General features: G+C 45.4%; 1 protein-coding gene across 2 annotated transcripts in view; it reads right to left on the bottom strand.

The window, feature by feature from the left end:
• The window catches only part of PLXND1 (plexin D1), a 316,145-nt gene that overhangs the window by 48,741 nt on the left and 246,641 nt on the right, over positions 1–20,763 (bottom strand). For both annotated transcript variants that reach the window (XM_085624462.1, XM_085624461.1), the window contains exons 25-28: positions 20,222–20,420; positions 10,404–10,550; positions 2,432–2,588; positions 2–102 (exon numbers count right to left, since the gene is read on the bottom strand). In XM_085624462.1, the coding sequence (XP_085480588.1) occupies positions 2–102; positions 2,432–2,588; positions 10,404–10,550; positions 20,222–20,420 (604 nt within the window). The remainder of the gene's footprint in view (position 1; positions 103–2,431; positions 2,589–10,403; positions 10,551–20,221; positions 20,421–20,763) is intronic.

The raw sequence follows: 20,763 nt of genomic DNA, 5'->3' as shown, positions 1-20,763 counted from the left end.
CCTGGTAATGCGCTAACGTGTTGAGTTTCTTCCTCCCATCTTCCATCAACGAGGTGTCATCGAGGTCCCGCAGGATGTAGCTGCCCGTAGAAGCAAACCATTCTGAGATGGGAGAGACAGCAGGGAATTATAATTTAACATCATTAAGGAGCCCTGAAGAAGGTCTTTGGCTGTCAAAATGTAATCAAATAGCAGACCTTGTGCTGACATTTAAAGGCTAGTGAGCCTATTACACTGACATCCCTGGGGTTACAAATAAATCATACACTATACAAGTTGCAATATTTATTTTTCTGTGTATAACAAATACATATTATACACTCATTACTTACATAAATTATATCATATTTATTAATCAAATTATTCTTAAGAATCATGGATTTCAACCAATGGGTGGTGTCATTGTTTAATTACATGTAATCAAAAATGGGTACTAAGTAATGTATGTAATGTGCCCAATAAAGGCTTCGCGTGTGGGGTGATTGTGAGATTTCCAAACCGCTGACTCTATGGCCCCATGCCTTATCTTCATGCCACCAGAACCTCCTGATGGCGTTAGAGAATTATATTACAAGGTTACCCATTAAACATGGTATTATAATAACATGATGTGAGAGGGGCAGGCCTATAATAGGTATGGGGAGAGCATCATTATTTTGTTGTACTCTTTAAAGCAAAAATACTTTGCATGCCAGTATGCTTATTCTAGCAGGAATAAAGCTTGCTGTACATTATAAGGTTATTGCAATTCACCACGGAGTTCCATAACCATATAGTGGAAAGAGACCGAAGGCTGAGTTCCTTTATAAGGTTATGGAACTCCAAGGTGACTTGCAATAACTTTACCACGTACACCAGGGGGTACTTTATCCCATATAATACATGGTCACAACATCACCTTTCCCACAAACTACTTAAAACCTTGTTGCGTAGATCTTTCATATGAAAGAGTGAGCATATTTGCAAACATGAAGAATAAAAATAAAACCTCTAGGTGCAAAATTAAACACATCAAAAACCGCTTAGATATTTGTTGCAAACAGATGTTAAAAAACAGTTCAATATAAGTCCGTTTTTAAAAAAAAAGCTGCAGCACCTCGGAATGTGTAGAAACATGCAGAAAGATTCTAGCTTTTAACTATCTAAGGTGTGCAAAAAATAAACATAAGGGCACATGCATCAAAGGTAGGAATTGCGAGTCCTTAATAGCGATTATTAAGGAATCACTTCTAAGGAGTTGCAATTACCTATGCATACAGGTTTTGCAATAAAAAATACGATGACTACATATCCCTTAATAGTGAATCGCAAATTGCGATTCGCAATTAAGGAATGGCTTCCCATTCATTCCTATGGGCCTAGAGGCCCATAGGAATGAATGGGATTGCATTCACAATTTGCGAGTACCAAATAGGTACTCGCAAATTGTGCAAGCAATTTCAAGGGTGCAAGGGGGCCAAAAGGCCACCCTGATGCACCCCCAAAAAAGTTAAGTATGCACATGTGGTGCACACACATGCCCAAAGGGACTGCTCCTTAGGGACTGCCATGTATACAGGGATTACAGAATCCCATGAATAATATTGGGATATGGTATCGTAGGAAAGTACATTATATTGTTTTGTGACTAACTAAATGGGTAAGTGATTTGCTTTTTTTTAAAAGACATATATAGACTTTCACCTTGAAAATGGAATATAATTTGTGTTGTCTTGCCTATAGGGTGTTGTACAGCTCTGCAGGAACCTAGTGGCCACCTCGTCTAGGAGGTGTTCTATGGGCTTTCTCCAGAATGGATACTGTGCAATCTGGAACTTGTCCAGAATTTGCACTTTAGGCATGCTCCAGAATATGTACTCTAGACATCCTGAATGTGTAATATAAATCATTTTCCGGATTGTGTAGTAGGTTTTTAGTATGTGTACTATAGATCTTTTATTGAATGTGTACTTAGGGCCTTCCACAGGATGTGTATTATAAACATTCAAAGGTATATCAAAACCCTGCTCCAGAAATTGTACTAATACCTTTTATATAATAAGCTTTAGAGACCTTCTCTAAGGTGGGTTATAATGACCTACCCTGAAAGTATGCTATAAATCTTTTCTAGAATGTGCACTATAGACCGTCTCCAAAATGTGTACTAAAGAGCCAGAATGTTTATTATGCTGTGGTAGGTAAGCTCAGAAGTGCTTTGATGCCCAGAATAAGACGTCCTGGTTGTCTGGGGCTCTTTGGTACGTTAGCCACTGCCCTGGGTCTAACCCTTCTGTGCTTATCAGAAGGGTCTAAGACAGTATTTTCAGGCCAGAGCAGGAACATACTCGGAATACAAAGGCTATCCACATGTGAGGGACCACTTGAGGTCACATGTGAGGGACCACTTCAGGCCACATGTGAGAGACCACTTGAGGATCCTTGGACCACTCACCCAGCTCCACGTCCTCCACTTTGGGCCACTGAGAGAATGGCAGGTTCTTGCAGAAGGCCTCCAGGATCTTCTCCTTCATCTGGCTGATTGAGTCCATATCCATCACCCGCACAATGAGCGAGTCCATGCTGCAGCCTTGGAAGGACACGTTCAGATTCTGGGAGGAGGAGAAGAGGCCAGGAGTGAGAACAGAGAGGAAAGAGTTTCAAGAGTCACAAACATTTCCCTTATACACCATTGGTCAAGCAGATACGGCCAAGGAGAGGTGCTTTGCAGTTTGAGCTGTTACGTATCCTGATAAGGATGCTATACACTGACCCACTCCTTATGTCCTTCCACCTATCCAACCTAGCCTAAGGTGTTACGTTTTGCTGTATTTCAAACTACAAATTTTCGTTTCACTACCCTGAACGTCATGGTATAAACCCGTCTTAGCTGCAACATTCTCAAAACATATATGCTGCATCACACCCCAGCAAACAACATGCCCCATTACATGACAATAACTTTCAACCTATCCTAATAGCTTAGCCAACTTAACTAAGCATGCTGGCCTCTCTAGGCCTATATCTGAGAAAAGTGAAACTACAAGTCCCAGCATGCTTAGATACGTTACTAGTAATGGCTGAAAGCTGGTTTTATAAGAAGGAAAGAGCTGCCAGCTATGCCAGACAGATCAGCTTCAAACAGGATTATATATGTATGCCATTGCGCAACATATTTTCCAAACTCTTCCATTGTTTTCCAAAGCTATTCTCCATTAATTTCACCTTAGAACCAATATCTCTGCCATACATCAGTTAACACTTTTAAAGATGTGTAGTCTCCAGTGAACATAAACATCAATATATCTGCGGGCAGTACGTGAAAACTGAAATGGAATAGCCTTTACAACTGGAGAATTCACAGCAAGGGAGTCCCGTTAAAAGGCAGGCGGGGCTGGGGCGCAGTCAATTGCGTTGTACCTTACATGTAACTGTGCCCTAGCCCTGCTTGTTTTTTGACAGGCACCGCCACAAAGACTGACATGTGCCCGACTCAGCGTCAGTCCTATCACAGAAGCACCGGCCTGAAAAATACCCTACAGATTTGCCAAAAGGCAGGGCCACAGGGATTGCAATTGTATCTATATAGCACTTACTACCCTAATGAGGCGTCTAAGTGCTTTTCGGCGAGTAGCACCCTACTCCGGAACCCAAAAAGGATTAGTGGTGGGTTAGTATAGGGAACTATGTGTTAATTTGAGCAGTGAACATGTGAGTCTGTTAGTTGAATCGAATAGGATGGTGGAGTGATTGAAGAGGGAAGAGTCTAGAAGGTGTTATTTGGGAGATCATAGTAGTAAGACCCCTGACAAGGCGTCAAAGTGCTTTTCGGCATTTATATGATTCTGCAGCCATCTCTATTTCTGTTTAATTATGGATTTACCGCACTTCCCACATAATATACCATCTTTTGCATGATTCAAAGTTTTCAATAAAACATTGTTTCTAGTTCAACTCGATCAAAAGTTAATTAAACAAGCATTTGCAATGCAATAGGTCTCGCATTTGCGAGAGTTAGAGCTATTAGCGTTGTAAATGGCAATGTCTTTTACCCTTGTATATTTGTTTTGAGTGTTGTGGCTGGATTTGGTGAACTGTAATTGTAATTGCAATTATATATGTAGCGCTAACAAGATGAGCCTGCAGTGTGCTTAGAAAAGAAGGAAGCAGGACGTGTTTGTTATTTCAAAGGGTGGAAGTGACACCGGCCAGACGGAAAAAAAACACTTGCCAAAAAACTAAACATTCTGAAAACTAAAAACAATTACAACATCTTTTAAAAGAAATCCACTTACTACCAGATTGGGTAACTTGACAGAACTTGGGTCAATATACACAGAAACAGCATACATCCCATCATCCCCTTTGGTATCGCTTTGCTCACCCTAAGTTGGCAGGATATGCCCAGACGTGGGTTCCTTGCTCACTTTGCCACTGGATTCGAGATAGCCTTGCTGGTTTTATTTATTTATTTATAACACTTATAGAGCGCACTATCACCTTGCAGGCATCCTGGCGCTAAACAAACACGAGTGCACATATTGTGGGTAGACCACCTAGGAGCAGACAACATCTTAGACACTGGGAAATAGCCAGGTTTTTAATCTCTTCCTGAAAAGGAAAAGATCCCTGACTTGTCTCAGTTCCAGCGGAAGTGCGTTCCATAGTCTTGCAGCTGATACACCGAAGGCTCTACCGCCTGATCTAACCTTCTTAACTCTAGGTATTTTCACCAATCTGGCTGATGCAGAGCGCAGGCATCTCCCTGGAGTGTACCATTCAAACTTTCTCTGCATGGAGACGGGCCCGATCTCATGCAAGGCCTTGAACACCAAGCAGAGAGATTTAAACTGGATTCTCTGTCTAATTGGGAGCCAGTGCAACTCCGACATGGCCAGTGAAGATGAGGCATCTCTAGGCCAGCCTAGTACTAGCTTGGCCGCTGTAGACTGAATCCGCTGCAGTCTAGCTAAAAGATATTTCAGGCACCCAAGTAGCAACGCATTACAGTAGTCTAATCTGCTTAATATAGTACTTTGTACTACTAGCGCTCGTGCCTGGGAAGGCATTAACGGAAGGATCTTTCGCAAAGTTCGTATAATGGCGAAACAGCTTCCCACTAATTGGTTAACCTGAGCTTCCAACGTTAACTTGTTATTAAACATAACGCCCAGGTTCCGAACCTTCTCCACTGGTTGTAGAACGGTGGGTAGATCTAAAGGCCAAAAGTTTACAGGCAGCACCGAAGGAACCTTCCCTACAGAAAAATAAAGGACCTCGGTCTTTCCAGCATTAAATTGCAAGGAGTTTCCTCTCAACCAGTGAGCCATAGCCCGCAGGCAGCTATGAAACGCTTCCAAAGAGGTCGATTCATCTCCCTCTAAGGAGAGAATCAATTGCGTGTCATCGGCATAATTTACTGCATTATTATTATGCGCCCTAATGACCGCAATCAGGGGTAACATATAAATATTGAAAAGAATCGGGCTAATTGCAGAGCCCTGGGGTACCCCATGTGTGATCTTAGTAAAGGGGGATCGGTAAGGAGGCAGGGCCACTGCTTGAAACCAACTCAGAGCAAGGCCAGTCACCGTAACCTCCCTCAGCCTCCTCAGCAAGATGGCATGGTTGACCGTATCTAATGCGGCAGACAGGTCAAGAAGAATAAGAGCTGCTGCCTGCCCTTTGTCTGCCCGCATCCGAAGCTCGTCCATCACGGTCACCAGAGCTGTCTCAGTGCCATGCGCTGGCCGAAAGCCAATTTTACTTCCTCTAAGATTTTATTTTTCTCAAGATGTTTTGAGAGATAGTTCCCAACCCCTCTTTCTACAATTTTGGCCGGAATAGGCAAGAGAGAGATACGTCTATAATTATTGGGACTGGCAGGGTCCAGAGTGGACTTCTTCAACAGAGGAGTCACCAGTGCCTGTTTCCACTGAGGCGGAACCACACCCCTGAGAAGAGACTGATTACAGATCAGCCAATGTGTGGGAAACAGCTCTGCTTCAAATTCCTTCCAGAATCTCTGTGGCAGGGGGTCCAAAGGTGAGCCCGACAAGATCCCTAGAGCCACTTTGCCAAAATCTTTTGCTGAGAGGGTCGCAAACTCAGTTGGCTTAACAAAGGGCTGGCTCTCCGAGCCTGTAGGTATGATTTCATAACGACCCAAAGAGCAGCCACCAGGACAGTTACACTCTGGACTTACTACCTCAGGATGCCGAGAATCCTCACCCAGATCCGCAATAATAGTTTTAATTTTGTCAAGAAAGAAATTTGCCAAACTATTGCATAGCTCTTGTGAGGGGGGTGTCTGATTCTTAGTACAGTCGGGACTAGTTAAGGTGTTCAATATTTTTAAAATGCACCTCAGCCTATTATGAGCCTTCAGTATAGTACTGGAATAATAGTCTGCTTTGGCCAGATTTATTTCTTTCTTATAGCACACCATCAAACTTTTCCAACTAATTTTTTCCTTATCATCATATCCCCTTCTCCACTTCCTCTCCGCCTGTTTACAATCGAGTTTCAGTTTTTTTAGTTTGTCATTAAACCAGGGGGCCGAAGGTCTGCCCCCTCTCTTATGATCTTTTAGTGGGGCAGTAGAGTCTAATACAGAGGAAATCTGTGAGCAAAGGGAGGCATAATTCTCCTCCACTTGCTTAGCTGGCGAGAAACAATCTTTCAAGTCAAACACCGGGTCAAGTCCTCTATTCCTTAGGAGGGCTTTCCAGTCCCTGCTAACATAATTATTCACGGAACTAACTACCTGGATATTATGGCTAGGACTAGGCACCAAAAATTTAACCAAGAAATGATCAGACCAATCCATTGGCAAAATGCCCACGATATTAAGGACTTTATCCCCTGAGAAGATTAGATCAAGTATGTGACCGTCCTTATGTGTTGCCTTGGCCACCCGCTGGTAAAGGCCAAGGCTTTCGCATGACTGAAGGACATTATTATAGCCAGAGTTAAGAGACCCATGCATCCACAAATTAAAATACCCCAGAAGCACTAGTCTAGCGTGAGTGGCAGCCAAATTGGTGATGGTCTCCAACAGTGACTGCTGCTGCTGCACACTCAACGCCCCCGGGGGTCTGTAACAGACGACCCCAGTTAAGATATGTCCATGAACGTCTTAAATAGCAAATCCAAGTAGTTCAAGTCCTTCAATTATATCAGTATCTAGTAACACACAGTTCCAAGAGTCTTTGTAAATCACACCAACTCCTCCCCCTCTCCCTCTCCATCTAGGTTTGTGGACGATTTTATACCCAGGTGGACATGCCCAACCTGGATCTACCTCACACGCTGAGTTGGTCCATGTTTTTGTCATAAATAATACGTCTAATTCTTGGAGTTCTAGCAGCAGCTGAATTTCCACGCAATGCTTGGGTAACGATCTTAAATTGAGCAGCCCACAGATAAGACTCCCCTGCTTCAGAAAGTCTGAGACCGGGAAAGCGGTCTGCTCAAATATGAAATCGCCCATACCCTTTGCAGCCACCCCAGTCGTGCGCAATTCCGTGCTGGAGTATTTTACTAATCTGCTATCTCCATCAGATTCCAGCCTTCCTCCGGCCAAAACAGCATGGCTGGCGCTGAGCGCGACCTTAGCGCGGACGGGCGCAGACGGGCTTGCCTTAGGCGCGCCTTCGGCGCTGTGCGCATCCGCTGCGCGCGTTCGCGCCAGCATTTCCTTTATGGACCGCTGACCTGACAAGATGGCGGTTCCGCTAAAAATCGGACACCGATCAACAAACAGTAGGGATATTTTAAAAATCAATGTTTCGTATTTCCTATTTGTTGATGAGGGTTATGAACATATTCATTGCAGATCAAAAGACATCAGGAAGAAAAAACAGGCTGGCGTGGTCTGGGATGTGTCAGAAGCAGCAGTTGGTGACACACTGAGTGAAGTATTACACAGCAGAAATACAGGAGCTGGCGGCTGAGTAATTGACAGGCTTCGGATAAGTAATCATTAATGTTCAGTATATAGGGTCTCAACGTCAGAAGACACTGTTTCTGTTCTGTGACGTAAAGGGGGCATGGAAAGACCACAGTGAGCGTGCACTCACAATTCTACAAGCGTGAAATACTAAGAAGGCTAAACCTCTTTCCCTCTTTAGTGCTAACAGCACAAAAGCACACTTGGCAAATGGACAGCGCGGGATCGCTGCCAGCGGCATATGGTTTCCTGCGTGGGACTTCGTGGCACAGTGTTTACTTACAGATCTCTAAAATGCGTGCGATTGCATCACACTTCTGTACACACTTAAGGAAGCCAATCTGTACACATTTGTTTTGTGTTAATAAACGATAATATACACCATGGATACTTAACTCAAGGACAGGTCAGCGCCAATTACAGAGACTCACCAGGGCGGCATTCCAGGCTGCCAGTCCATGCAGGGCACCGGGAGAGCTGCAGTCAGTGGTGGCACATGGGGGAGCTGACGTAAGCGCGCCGTGCCGGACAGATGTGCACGCATATGTGTGAGCAGGAGTTGTGCTAACGCCACGAGCCTTACACGTGCACATCTCCTGTCTTCCACACGCGTGCACATGCCTGTCCCCCTTCGCCCACCAAACCGACAACAATAGGTCTCGCCAAGGCGAGCAACGCATGCGCTGTGTTGCTAGGCGAGACCTAAAATACTGTGGCCCACTTGGTGACATGCAGTGGGGAGACCCTTTGCAAAGTTTAACTGGTCCCTTTTTGTTGTTGAATATTGTAATCAGGTGTTAAACTGTTACTAATTGTGTAAATCTTTTGCCAAGACAGTGTTAATGATCACAGGGAAGGGGTTTTTAGTCTTGTGAATGTGTTTATTCCGCTTTTTCAACTCCCACAACTGATATTTTGTTTCAGAAGTTGCAGAACTTTGACAAACATAGGCGGGGAGCAACAGAGAGCCCTGTATGTGGGTAAAAAAGCATTCGAGGTCCTGCCTGGCCCGCTGCGCTTTACATTCAGCCAAAGCCTTGTGTGTATAATTCAGTGAGCAGCAGCTGGAATCACTTACAGCCACTTACGAGTGATTTACAGATGTGGCCGTAGGAAGGAGGCGGATGGCCCAGGAGCCTAACAGAGAGAGTGCCAACGAGTGTGAAAGTGAGTCAGTGACTGAAGGCGGGGGTGTGAGAAGTTGCAAAACTTTTCACTCTAAAACTTCACGAAGTTTTTTTTTTTTTAACTTCTGAATCTTTATGTATTTTGTGGAGTTTTTGAAGTGTTGAAAAATATAGGTGGAAGCAGGAAGCTTCTGCTCAAAGTTGGTTTACTTCTCTAGAATACATACCATGGATCATCTCCAGAATGTATCATATAGACCTTGGATAAAACATTTACCATAGATACTCTCTACAAAGTGTGCATTAAGCCTTCTCAAGAGTATGCTAGGTCTTCTCCAGAATGTTTTCAGGCAATCGCTTTATTCCTACTCGGGTCTTTTACGCTAGGCTGTCTCCTCCATACTTTTTAGGTTGATACAATATGGGTACATTAAACCTCATCCTAAAATGCACTTTGCATCCCACAACAGGGTATGAAGCAATATATAAATGCGACAATACATTGTGTGCTTTGGACTTCATCACCTTGCATTTGTACATTGGCCCTTGTACAGAAATGATACTTTACACTTTCACCATCACTCCACATGCTCTGCTGCAGGATGCGTTTTCTGAAACTCTTGCTACAGTCTCTGTGTCCTGGACATTGTCTAGCATGTGTAAGCTACACGTCAGCATTTTGCGACACATACATGCAGTTCGGTGAAAACTGAAATCTCTTCTTCAGGAGTCGGATTTTAATCTAATCGCCATTACTTAACCACCTTCATTATTGTGGCTATTAACAATATAACTTGTCATGTGTCCTGCATAGATCAGTGTGATTTATGGGTTTCATTCAGAGGCTAGGCAACAGAATATTATTGTCACAATATTGTATGACATAATATTGTGCCCTAAATATAGTCTACAAAAATAGAGCACCACTGGACATAATATTAGAAAATCTACATCCAATGGGCCAATATTTTTGTAAACAATATTTAGGGCCTTATATTTATGTCAGCTAATATTTCTGTATACGATATTTAGGAAACAGTATTGATGTCAGATGATATTTCTGTATACGATATTTGGGATACAATATTTATGTCAAACAATATTTCTGTAAAGACTATTTACGACATCACATCAATGTTGTTTCTGAGTACGATATTTAGGAGACAATTTATTTTCAAGACAATATTTCTTTGTAAGATATTTAAGACCCCATGTTTATGCCAGACAATATTCCTGTATATGATATTCTGACATACAACCCCATTCAGAAGGACCATGTCCAAGGGAAAGACAAGGAGTCATCTTCAACCTGCTCCAGGTGGAGCCTGCAGTTGGCCCTTGTCTCTTACCAGTGGCTTGGCCTCAATGTTCTCCCTTAGAAGCCATTCCTCGTTCAATGTGTATCGGGCCTTCCCGGTCAGCGCATCAATTGATCCTTTGTTCACCTGTTGCTTTATAGCACACAAAAGCAGGAAGAAGGGCTCGCCCACGGTCTCCTAGAAACAAAGGTGACAACCACAAGTCAGGTGAAATAAATAATAACCATCAGAAGCAGGATGGAAGTTAATAATAGGCCCTTTTTCCATCCATCCACCCATTCATTCACTCAGTTGGCAACCCAGCTAGCCACACGTTGACCCACTCACCCACAAATCTATCCACTCATTCATCCACCTTTATACCCAACCATTCATAGAGACATTCATTCAGTCTGTCCGTCCGTCCATCCAGCCACCCACCAGTCTGCCCATCCAACACAGCCATCTTTTATTCCTCCACTGACCCATCTCATTACTCTACTCCTCTTATCCATTGCTCCTACATCCATTCCCTATCGCTCTTTTGGCCATTCACCCATTGGTGTTTCCCTCCAATAATCCTATTTTATCTCATTCTTCCATTCACCCTATTTCTCTCTCATTCCTCCATTCACCACACCAATCTCTCTCTCATCCATTTACGCCACCTATCCTATGGTCGCTCCTTCACTCAACCCACTCCTTGATTGTGGATTCCCCCTGCCCTGCCACAGTTTCCAGAGATGTCTCTGGCCTGTCTAGCCACTGGGGTGTGTCTCTATGATCACCTAGTGAAGCACCGTCTCTGGCCCTCAAACGCCTTTCCCGCAGTTCCCATAAAGCCTAGCTGAGCCCTTTAGGAAAACCTCATATTATTTCCTGGCTTTTCCCCTTTGGGACGCGAAAACTGAGGTCTGTTAAAAAAACATATCTTTGGAGTCAGCAGCAGCAGAGGGGAAACAGAGGGTTTCATGGCAGGCACCGCCTTCATTAAGGACTGATGTGGGAATCCAATGGGATTTTTGGAAAGGTTCCCAAACTTGCTCTCACTTGGCTGAGTGTGAGAAAATTCTGCAGCCGCAAAAGGGGAAGGTTGGGCTAGGCGGGGGCAGAGCAGCACTCTCTCCAGAAACCATAGTGTGTGTCCTGCTGGACACGTTCTAGTGTTTGCCAATGTCCTGGTTTCCCAGCCCCTTTCCCAAGGGCTGGCCTGTCACACTCACCCCACACCCATCACTCACAGGCGTCATTGGTCAGGTGACCCTGCCAATAAAAGGGGCCAGGCGCACGTGCCCTAGGCCAGTTCCATGTACAGTAACCCTGTGTCTGTGTTGTCCTTTATGCTGCATGCAGGCCTAGGGCCCACAACGCTACAGTGCGCAGTCCACGGAGACTGACTCAGTGAGCTGACGTCACTTGGGACCTCCATTTTATAACGCCCACTCGTTAAGAACTGCAAACATACATTCAGCAAAGCCTAACAAGCAATACGTGTCAATCCCACCACGTCACCACCAATCACTTCACACAGACACCCACCCAGCGGAGGGCCCGTCTGCCAACCAGGGGATGCAAAGAGAGAGCTTAATTTGTGCTGGTGGTTGCATGTGGTGGCCACCGGGACCCATTTTTGGGGGACTTGGACTTACTTTTCATAATTAAACTTAGACTCTGAGTAATAGACAAAAAGAAAAGGTAAAATGAAGGAGGAAGAGGAGACAGGAAAACAGTGACAAAGGGCGAAAGGAGGTGTAAGAGAAAGATTATTCCTCACTCAGCACAGATAGCGCAGCTGTCTCACGCCTGTCACAAACAGTACTACTCACTTTCCACAGTTAGCACAGTATCCCCTGCTTGAAAGAGACAGCTGAGCTGCCGCTCACTCTTAACAGATCATTCCCTTGCTCACCTGAATGACGTGTCACTTAGTGTAGAAAGCAGAAGTATCCCTCTCATCAGGGCTTTAAGTGGGATGAAAGAACTGGGGGGGTTGTCTCTCAAAGGGGCGTGGCCAATGTAATTAAGGGTGTGGCTTAAAACGCGTAAGCAAAACATCTGTGCTTAGCATTGTGCGCCGCCCGACTCGTAGTTTGCTGTTTCTGTTATTGCACCAAGATATATGATACAGCAAGTAACATCATACCTAAATAAGCAGCAACTATGGCTTGTATATAATATTGAAAAAGCTTCCACTTAAAGCCCTGGTGACACCACAACGATGTTGCTGCTCCTGAGTTTAAAAAAGATTTGTGAAATCCAGAGAGAAAAAGACTCTGTTTAAAGGATTTCCCTTCCCCAACAACGCTCCGCTGGCATGACGTCATGCCGTAACTCCTCCACTAGTGAGAAGTGAGCAGTGTGAGCACGTGAACATCGATGTGCGTGCTGTCACTGCGGTCCGGAAAAAAACAGACCGCCTGTGCCAGGGCACAAAACAGAGCCCGATAGAGACCCGTTTCGAGGCCCCCTTTAAAAAACTGCCGGTGCTCAGCACCGGTGAGACTCGGCCTACTTAAAGCCCTGCCCCTCATGTGTCAGACAGCAGAGCTACCCCTTACCATTGGCTAACAGCAGAGGCATTGGTTACCAACAGCAGAGCTGTGACTTGCCCTGCTGAGCTATCTCTGGGCAGGTGTTTACCTCTCTGATCATCCGTGTTTTAATCTACCTTTTGGCTCTGTCTGTGTGGGGGAACAAGGAACAGGGCAGCTCGGGGGCAAAGAACGTCAGCGACGACTCTGGGGTAGAAAGATGAGATGCAGGCACAGGGAGGAGACACAGGGGCATCCAGATTCTCACACCTCAGTGGGATTGGGCTGAGAAATATTAGGCTCAAAGGAAGGCTGTACTAAAAAGCAACAGAAACAGTGCAAGATAGGGACAGACTTTTTTCAACTATAAAGAGATAACCATGAACCCAGGGTGGCATGTTTCTATCAGAAGCAGATTAAAAAAACAATAACCCCCAGATAAGAAACAGAAGATCCACAAACCTGATCCAACTATAAGGAGATAAACCAAGAACCCAGGGTGGCATGTTTCTATCAGAAGCAAATCAGAAAACATAAACTCCGGGTAAGAAACAGTTGATCCACCAACCTGGTCAAACTATAAGGAGATAAACAAAGAACCCAGGGTGGCATGTTTCTATCAGAAGCAAATCAGAAAACATAAACTCCGGGTAAGAAACAGTTGATCCACCAACCTGGTCAAACTATAAGGAGATAAACAAAGAACCCAGGGCGGTATGTTTCTATCAGAAGCAGATAAAAATAACAATAAGCCCCAGATAAGAAACAGAGGATCCACAAACCTTCTTCCAACTATAAGGAGATAAACCAAGAACCCAGGGTGGCATGTTTCTATCAGAACCAGATCAAAAACAATAAACCCCAGATAAGAAACAGAAGATCCACAAACCTGATCCAACTATAAGGAGACAAACCATGAACCCAGGGTGGCATGTTTCTATCAGAAGCAAATCAGAAAACATAAACTCCGGGTAAGAAACAGATGTTCCACCAACCTGGTCAAACTATAAGGAGATAAACAAAGAACCCAGGGTGGCATGTTTCTATCAGAAGCAGAAAAAAAAACAACAACCCCCAGATATGAAACAGAAGATCCACGCACACTGCAGTAGAACGACTGCCATCCAACCACATAGGTCATTTGAAAGGACACACGATCCATAGCCCCTACACTGCAGCACTGCCTTGGCTAACAGAGTAGTTGGAGGGCCCCAAGACCTGAATTCTCACTGTAAATGACCACGCAGAGACAACACATTGTACACCTAAGTTGGGAACCTCAGCTGGATGAATGCCAACCACAGTCCAATGCCTGCACAAAGCATCAAGACACCAAGAACTAGGCACACATGTGATATACAGATAACACAGTAATGTAACATAGGATCAAACAGCAGACAATGAGGACAACTGGCCTGTCCTGTGACTGCAGCTGCAATTAAATATCAACACAGCACCAAACCGAATCAGCACCCCGAGGCTCTGGGGGATTGGAGTGGGTAGGGCTGTACTATTGGTTATATAACCCCTCTGCTTGTAAGTAGCAACCTCATTGGTCTGCTTACCCTCAACAGTAAGATAAAACTCTTCAAAACATTTTTAAACCAAAAGGGGTTTTAAGGAGGAGCAACAGGCTACTCGTTTAATAGCAATAAGGTCCTTGATGGACCCCCTCATTCTGCTGTGGTCCTGAGGGGCGCTGGGGGTGCACAGCCTTTTCCCAGACATTAATGTATAATGTACACATTTGTCTCCTGGCAAGGGCGGCTCATCCCTTTGCCTTAGCAAGGTGGGGAATTGAGGCTCTTTAAATTGAGTACCAGTGTGACCTTGGACTGCAGTCAACAATTTTCTCCAGGCCCTATTGCTCAAAACATGATATTTCACCCAGAGGTGGCCCATCCACAGACCCTCCTCGCCTGCCTGGAGACCCTCTCCAGCACTGAGATGTCACAGGGCTGGCAGTGGGCACGAGGGCCTGATGTCACTGCCGGAGAAGCCAGCTATTGGATGACTGCCAAGGGTCAGAAGTTGAGAGCTTTGGACCCATGTTTCTCAAAAAGGATATTCAAATGAAGTGGATTGGGGATTAAACAGAGCGTGAACTGTGAGGAAGACCTCTGGCTTCCTTCCAGGGGGGTGGGGAGCAAACGCCCCTCCACGAAAAGTGTCACATGCACTCTTGTGCGCAGTGACTCACACGCGTGCTAGAGGCCTTCTGGCTAGAATAAGTTCATGCAACTGAGGGGAGGGGGATGCCGGCGCCATAATACAAAGCACTGAGTAGGCCCACTGTAACCACGCTCACCCTACAGCTTCTTCTTTCTCCTGCCTTTGCCTCTGTTGTTAGAGTCCATGTAGCTGCTCCTCTAACTCAGTGGTACAGTCAAGACCAACGGGAGTAGCTGGTGCCTGCGCCCAGTGGTAGAGTCCTGGTCAACGGGAATAGCTGTTCCCTTAGCTCAGTGGTAGAGTCCATGGCTGCTGGAGTAGCTGGTCCTCGAGTCCAGTGGTGGAGTGGGAGTATTTGCTCTAACTCAGTGGTGGAGTCCAGGTCAGCTGCACCTGATGCCCCTCCCCCCCAGCTCAGTGGTAGAGTCCATGGCTGCTGGAGTAGCTTCTCCCTTTGCTCAGTGGTAAAGCCAAGACCAACGGGAGTAGCTGGTCCCTGCGTGCAGTGGTAGAGTCCTGGTCAGTGGGGGTAGCTGCTCCCCTAGCTCAGTGGTAGAGCCCATGGCTGCTGGAGTAGCTGGTTCCCGAGTCCAGTGGTAGAGTGGGAATAGCTGCTCTAACTCAGTGGTGGAGTCCAGGTCAGCTGCACCAGATGCCCCCCCCCTCCCCCCAGCTCAGTGGTAGAGTCCATAGCTGCTGGAGTAGCTGCACCCCTAGCTCAGTGGTAAAGTCAAGGCTGGAGTAGCTGGGCACCTAGCTCAGTGGTAAAGTCCAGTTCAGCTGGTGTAGCTGCTCCCCACAGCTCAGTGGCAGAGCCAAGACCAACGGGATTAGATGGTTCCCGCACACAGTGGTAGAGTCCCGGTCTGCAGGAGTAGCTACTCTCCTAGCTTAGTGGTAGAGTCCTGGTCTGCAGGAGTAGCTACTCCCCTAGCTCAGTGGTAGAGTCCAGGTCAGCTGGAGTAGCTGCTCCCGTAGCTCAGTGGCAGAGCCAAGACCAACGGGATTAGCTGGTTCCCGCATGCATTGGTAGAGTCCCGGTCTGAAGGAGTAGCTACTCCTAGCTTAGTGGTAGAGTTCAGGTCAGCTGGAGTAGCTGGTCCCCGAGCAGAGTCCAAGTCAGCTAGAGGAGCTGCACTTTTGTTGGAATGGGACAGAGAATAAGCCCAGCACTGCCAAATTGCTGTATAGACAAGTCGGGCCCTGGGAGAAGCACACAGGCTAGAGAGCAACTCAAAGTGCGGGGAGGGAGAATGGCTGGGAAGAAGCACACGAGAGTGAGCTTGCAAAATGAGAGCGGCAGCAACACGGAATGCAGCTGGCAGGTGTTTGGCAGTCAGGAGAGAAGAAAACCAGGGTGAGCTGGAAAACACATGCAATCTCATGGAGTCCTTAGAAAAAAGAAAAAAAACAGAACCCTAAAAGTGAGCTGGGAAAAGGAAAACCATTCAATAGGAAGCAAGAAAATGACTGAAAATAAAGTCCACCAATCGTAAGGAATGGGAGGATGTAAGCCCCTGTAAGTTCAAGATAAACCCAGAATAAGTAGCTTGAGCCAGACATCTGGCTGATAGCCTAGACCTAAAAATCTCCTCTCATCATTCAAATTTAGTTGCAAATTGTTGTGTGATCACATTTCGAAGGGGACGAGCTGCTTTGCATTACGCATGAGAGCCTGTTCTTGTGTTGCACAAGCGCAAACAATTCAAGATGGATTTCATTTGAATGGTACAAGGGGTAATACACAGCTCTAAATGTGGAGAATGGAGCCAGATGTTTTCAAATGACTTCATTTTTAGTTCATTATGAACCAGACACTACTTTAATTTTAACCTTGTTGCTTAAAACTTCCCTCTGAACCACCTGATAGCTGGATGGAGGTACTACGTTAGCTCAGTGAGTTGACCGCCCACAGCAGAAATTTACATGTGTTCTGTAAGGAGGGCTTTAAGTTGACTGAATCCCTCGGGGTCTGAGACCTGGCAAAAAATAAAAGCTGATCTTGAACCGGAAAAAAAATATATATATATATATCTCTCTTCCACTGACTTCAGTGCGGTCACTTCCCTAGCCAACTTGCACATATTGTCTCACTTCCATTAACTGTAATGGGATCACATCCTAGCAAGCATGTAAATGATGGCTCACTTCTATTGACCTCAATAGAAAAGGCCTTCGAGCAAACCTGCAACATCCTCCTAAATAGTTCATGGGCATTTTCGTTGATGGACTATCATCCCCCATGGCCCTCGTCCATTAATGCCACTACCCTTCCAAACATATGACTTCACTCTTCTAGGAGAGTTAACAGGATGGCATGTTGAGGCATCCTTGAGTAATAAGTAAGTGTCTGTGACCTGGGACATGCACCCATTACCTATAGTTACTAACTATGCTAAGAATGTCCTGGCAGACCGCCCATGCAGTGGGTCGCTGGGCACAGCTATGTAGGAGGGAAAGGTCTTTAAGAACAGAGAAGGAAAGAGATTTATTAGAGACAGTAACAAGAGGAAGGTGGGAGTACAGATAGAGGAGTGAGATGAGAGATGGAGGAGTGTGTTACACTCAATTCATTAAAATCCCTCTTTGAAGCTTGGCATGTTTGGATTTGCATTTTGAGAAGTTCTGCACAGGTCTGGCTGCCCAGAAGGTCTTTGTTTTACTTCTTCTCTCGGCGCCCTGTGGTTGGTCAGAGGCGAGCACGGCGAATGGATGTCTGATGTGCCACCTGGAGCAGAGGGTAGTGTGCCAAGAAAAACTAGAGAGAGAAGGGTTCTTTACTTCAGTGTGGACTTCTCAGTGAAGTCAAGTGGACAAGGCGGGATCACTTTACTGCACTTGGAGACAACCCAGTGCAGTTTTATAGACAGTATGCCACTAGATGGCATGCTAGAAAGGAGTTGTATGTGTTTCTTAATCCCGCTTCGCTTCAGGCCCACCATAATCTAAACCTCTGATATGTAGTAATGACCACAGTCACTTCTGATTAGTAATGCTATGAAATACATATCTGTGAGTACGCATTATTGGCCATAGTACGGAGACAGCTTTGCAAGGAGTCTCTCAACATCTTAGAGTGACACTTGACTCTGGAGGCACATCTGCGCTGATTCTTCTGGACCTCAGTAGAGCCTTTGACACCGTGTCCCCGCCATCCTTCTCCACCGGTTGGCCGAGTGTGGTATCAGGGGCCTGGCCCTTCAATGATCCCGCTCTTTTTTTGCAGGATCATACTTTTCAAGTGACCTCCATCTCCTTTTCGTTCTCATTTCCCAAGATGCTTTTGGGATCGTTCCTGAGTCCTACGCTCTTCAATGCTAATGTTCGACCCCTCACGGACATTGTGGAACCTTTCAGTATTACTCTAAGTTCCTTTGCTGACGACACCCACATTATGCTTTCTTTTGTCTTCTACAGAGGACATAAGAGGTCCTGAGCTGAGGCCATGCCTAAGAGAGGTCTTTTGCATGAAAGACAATTCTTTCCAGCTGAATGGCAATAAAACCGAGGTTCTGGTGGTGGGTAATCAACCTCAGCTCTGGGGACCATCGGACTGGTCGGATATTTTAGGTCCAGTCCCACCCTTAAGCAGGTTGTAAAAGATCCGTGCTTCTGCTTGGACAGCAAACTTAGGATGGATTCCCAGATCAATAAAGTGTCTGGCACGTGTTTTGGGCTTCTTAAACACCTGCGTAAAATCCTGGGGCTTCTCCCTGCTTCTGCTGAAAGAACAGTGATGCATGCTTTAATAACTTTGTGTCTGGACTATGGAAATGTGGTGTATCTGGGAACTTCAAAGTCCCTTTTGAATGGACTGCAAATTGTGCAGTCCGCCGCCGCGAGACTTCTTTGCCATGTTCCTCGGCGTGTTCCAGTTTCCTGCCATCCGTGTGAGCTTCACTGGCTGACCACTGAGAAACGGGTCCAGTTAAAAAAACTGTGTTTTATGTATAAAGCTTTGGCTCAGAAGCCTCCTTATGACATAAACAGTCTGCTTACCCCATACGACCCTTAGCGCATGTTACACTGATACAGCTTGGCCTCGTGGCCATCCCTCGGGTGAAATTGGGGAGGCGATGAGGCCATTCTTTCAAATACCAAGGTGCCAAACTCTGGAATTTGCTTTCCCTTGGAGTCAGAATGACCACCTCCCTTGAGGTCCTTCGACCTGTCCCTTTTAATCATCTGTTGGTGCCCTCTCTAACCTTTCTGTGTTAGCGCTGGGAAGCCCTCTGGTCAGCCATGCACTCTATAAATACATTAAATAATAATAATATTTATTACAAGTGTTAAGTGGGATTACTATTTATCTTAAAGGAGCAGTTATTAAACTAAGCACATGACTGTACACATAATAAAGATCCGCTTTGCTGAAATGTGGTAAGTAGAAAGATGATTATAGCAGGATATTGTTTAAGTTTAACAGCATACCCCATAGGCTGTTTAATGAAGAACATGTTTCAACTCCAATATTTAATTCTCCAGGAGCCTTCTTCAGGGTCAAGCAATCAGCCTTATTATCCCTGAACAATGAACCACAAAATGTAAGCATTATTAACGATGCCACTCTTGCCTTGTACTTCAGCCCTGGCCTCTGTAGGGTCACCCATGCCCCTCACACCTAAGATGCATTGACCTTCACCTCTAGATCCTCTGTAAATCACACACCTGGTTCCAGCTACTGTGCTCTGGCCCTGACCAAGAGAGTCCAAAGAACACAGGAGAGGAAGGGAGAAGCAGATTTGGCTTCCCGGGTTAACATGCTTAAAATCAATACGAATGAATCACATCGTTTTCCAGAGTCTCAAAAAATTGTGATGGAGACCCTCAACCACACTAGCACATTATGCGTATATCTTGGTTCTCCGCTAGTGTGGTTAGGTGGATAGCATCATCATTGGGTCTTAACACCTTATTATCTGGTTCTCCAGGTGCTATGCTGTCCTCCACCAGAAGGAGACTGTCAGGTATGCAACAGCGCTGAGTGATGAAAATCAAAATAAAAAGATCTACTCTCCTGTGTGTTGTATCCTTATTATTTGAAAGAAATCCATATCAACAGTCTTGTAATGCTATTTTAGTACACTTTAGGGACTTATTTGCCGGAAGAACATCTGGACCACTGATGCCCAGCTGGGGCAGGATGCCGGGAAGGGGTCAACTTACCTTGAGGCAGCTGTACATGCAGATGGACATCCAGTTGGTGAGCATCTTCTCCACCACAGACTCGGTCCTCCGCAGCATCAGCTTGGGGTTCTTGGACGCCGAGGCATCGATGAGGTCCACCAGGAGATCCTTCATGATGCTGGTGTAGTACTCCAGCTTCCCATGCAGGGCGATGGTCAGCAGCGAGGCCAGGTTGCATCTGGAAGGGACAAAGATGCCTCGTTGAATCTACACATCATTGCATGTCTGTTAAAACGCCGCACTGGATAATGCATCTATTGCAAGGGATTGTCAGTAACCTTCCGAATTACTCTTAAAAACACCTGTTTGACTGACTGTGCCTTTTCATGTTTTCCAGTGGAGAAAATGATTAAGATTCACTTGTGAGATGGTGCCAAGAACCAGCACTGTGGCAGCAACAGTATATAAAAAAAATCATCTACTTCTTTTTCTATAGCACATCATACCAACATTTTTCTCTTTCTAGGTTCTGTATTACCAAGTATTACGTTTACTCCATTTATTGTTTACTTAATTTATTA

Source organism: Triturus cristatus, chromosome 9 (genome assembly GCF_964204655.1).
Source record: "Triturus cristatus chromosome 9, aTriCri1.1, whole genome shotgun sequence".
Classification (NCBI taxonomy): Eukaryota; Metazoa; Chordata; class Amphibia; order Caudata; family Salamandridae; genus Triturus; species Triturus cristatus.
This window is presented reverse-complemented; position numbering and strand designations above follow the sequence as displayed.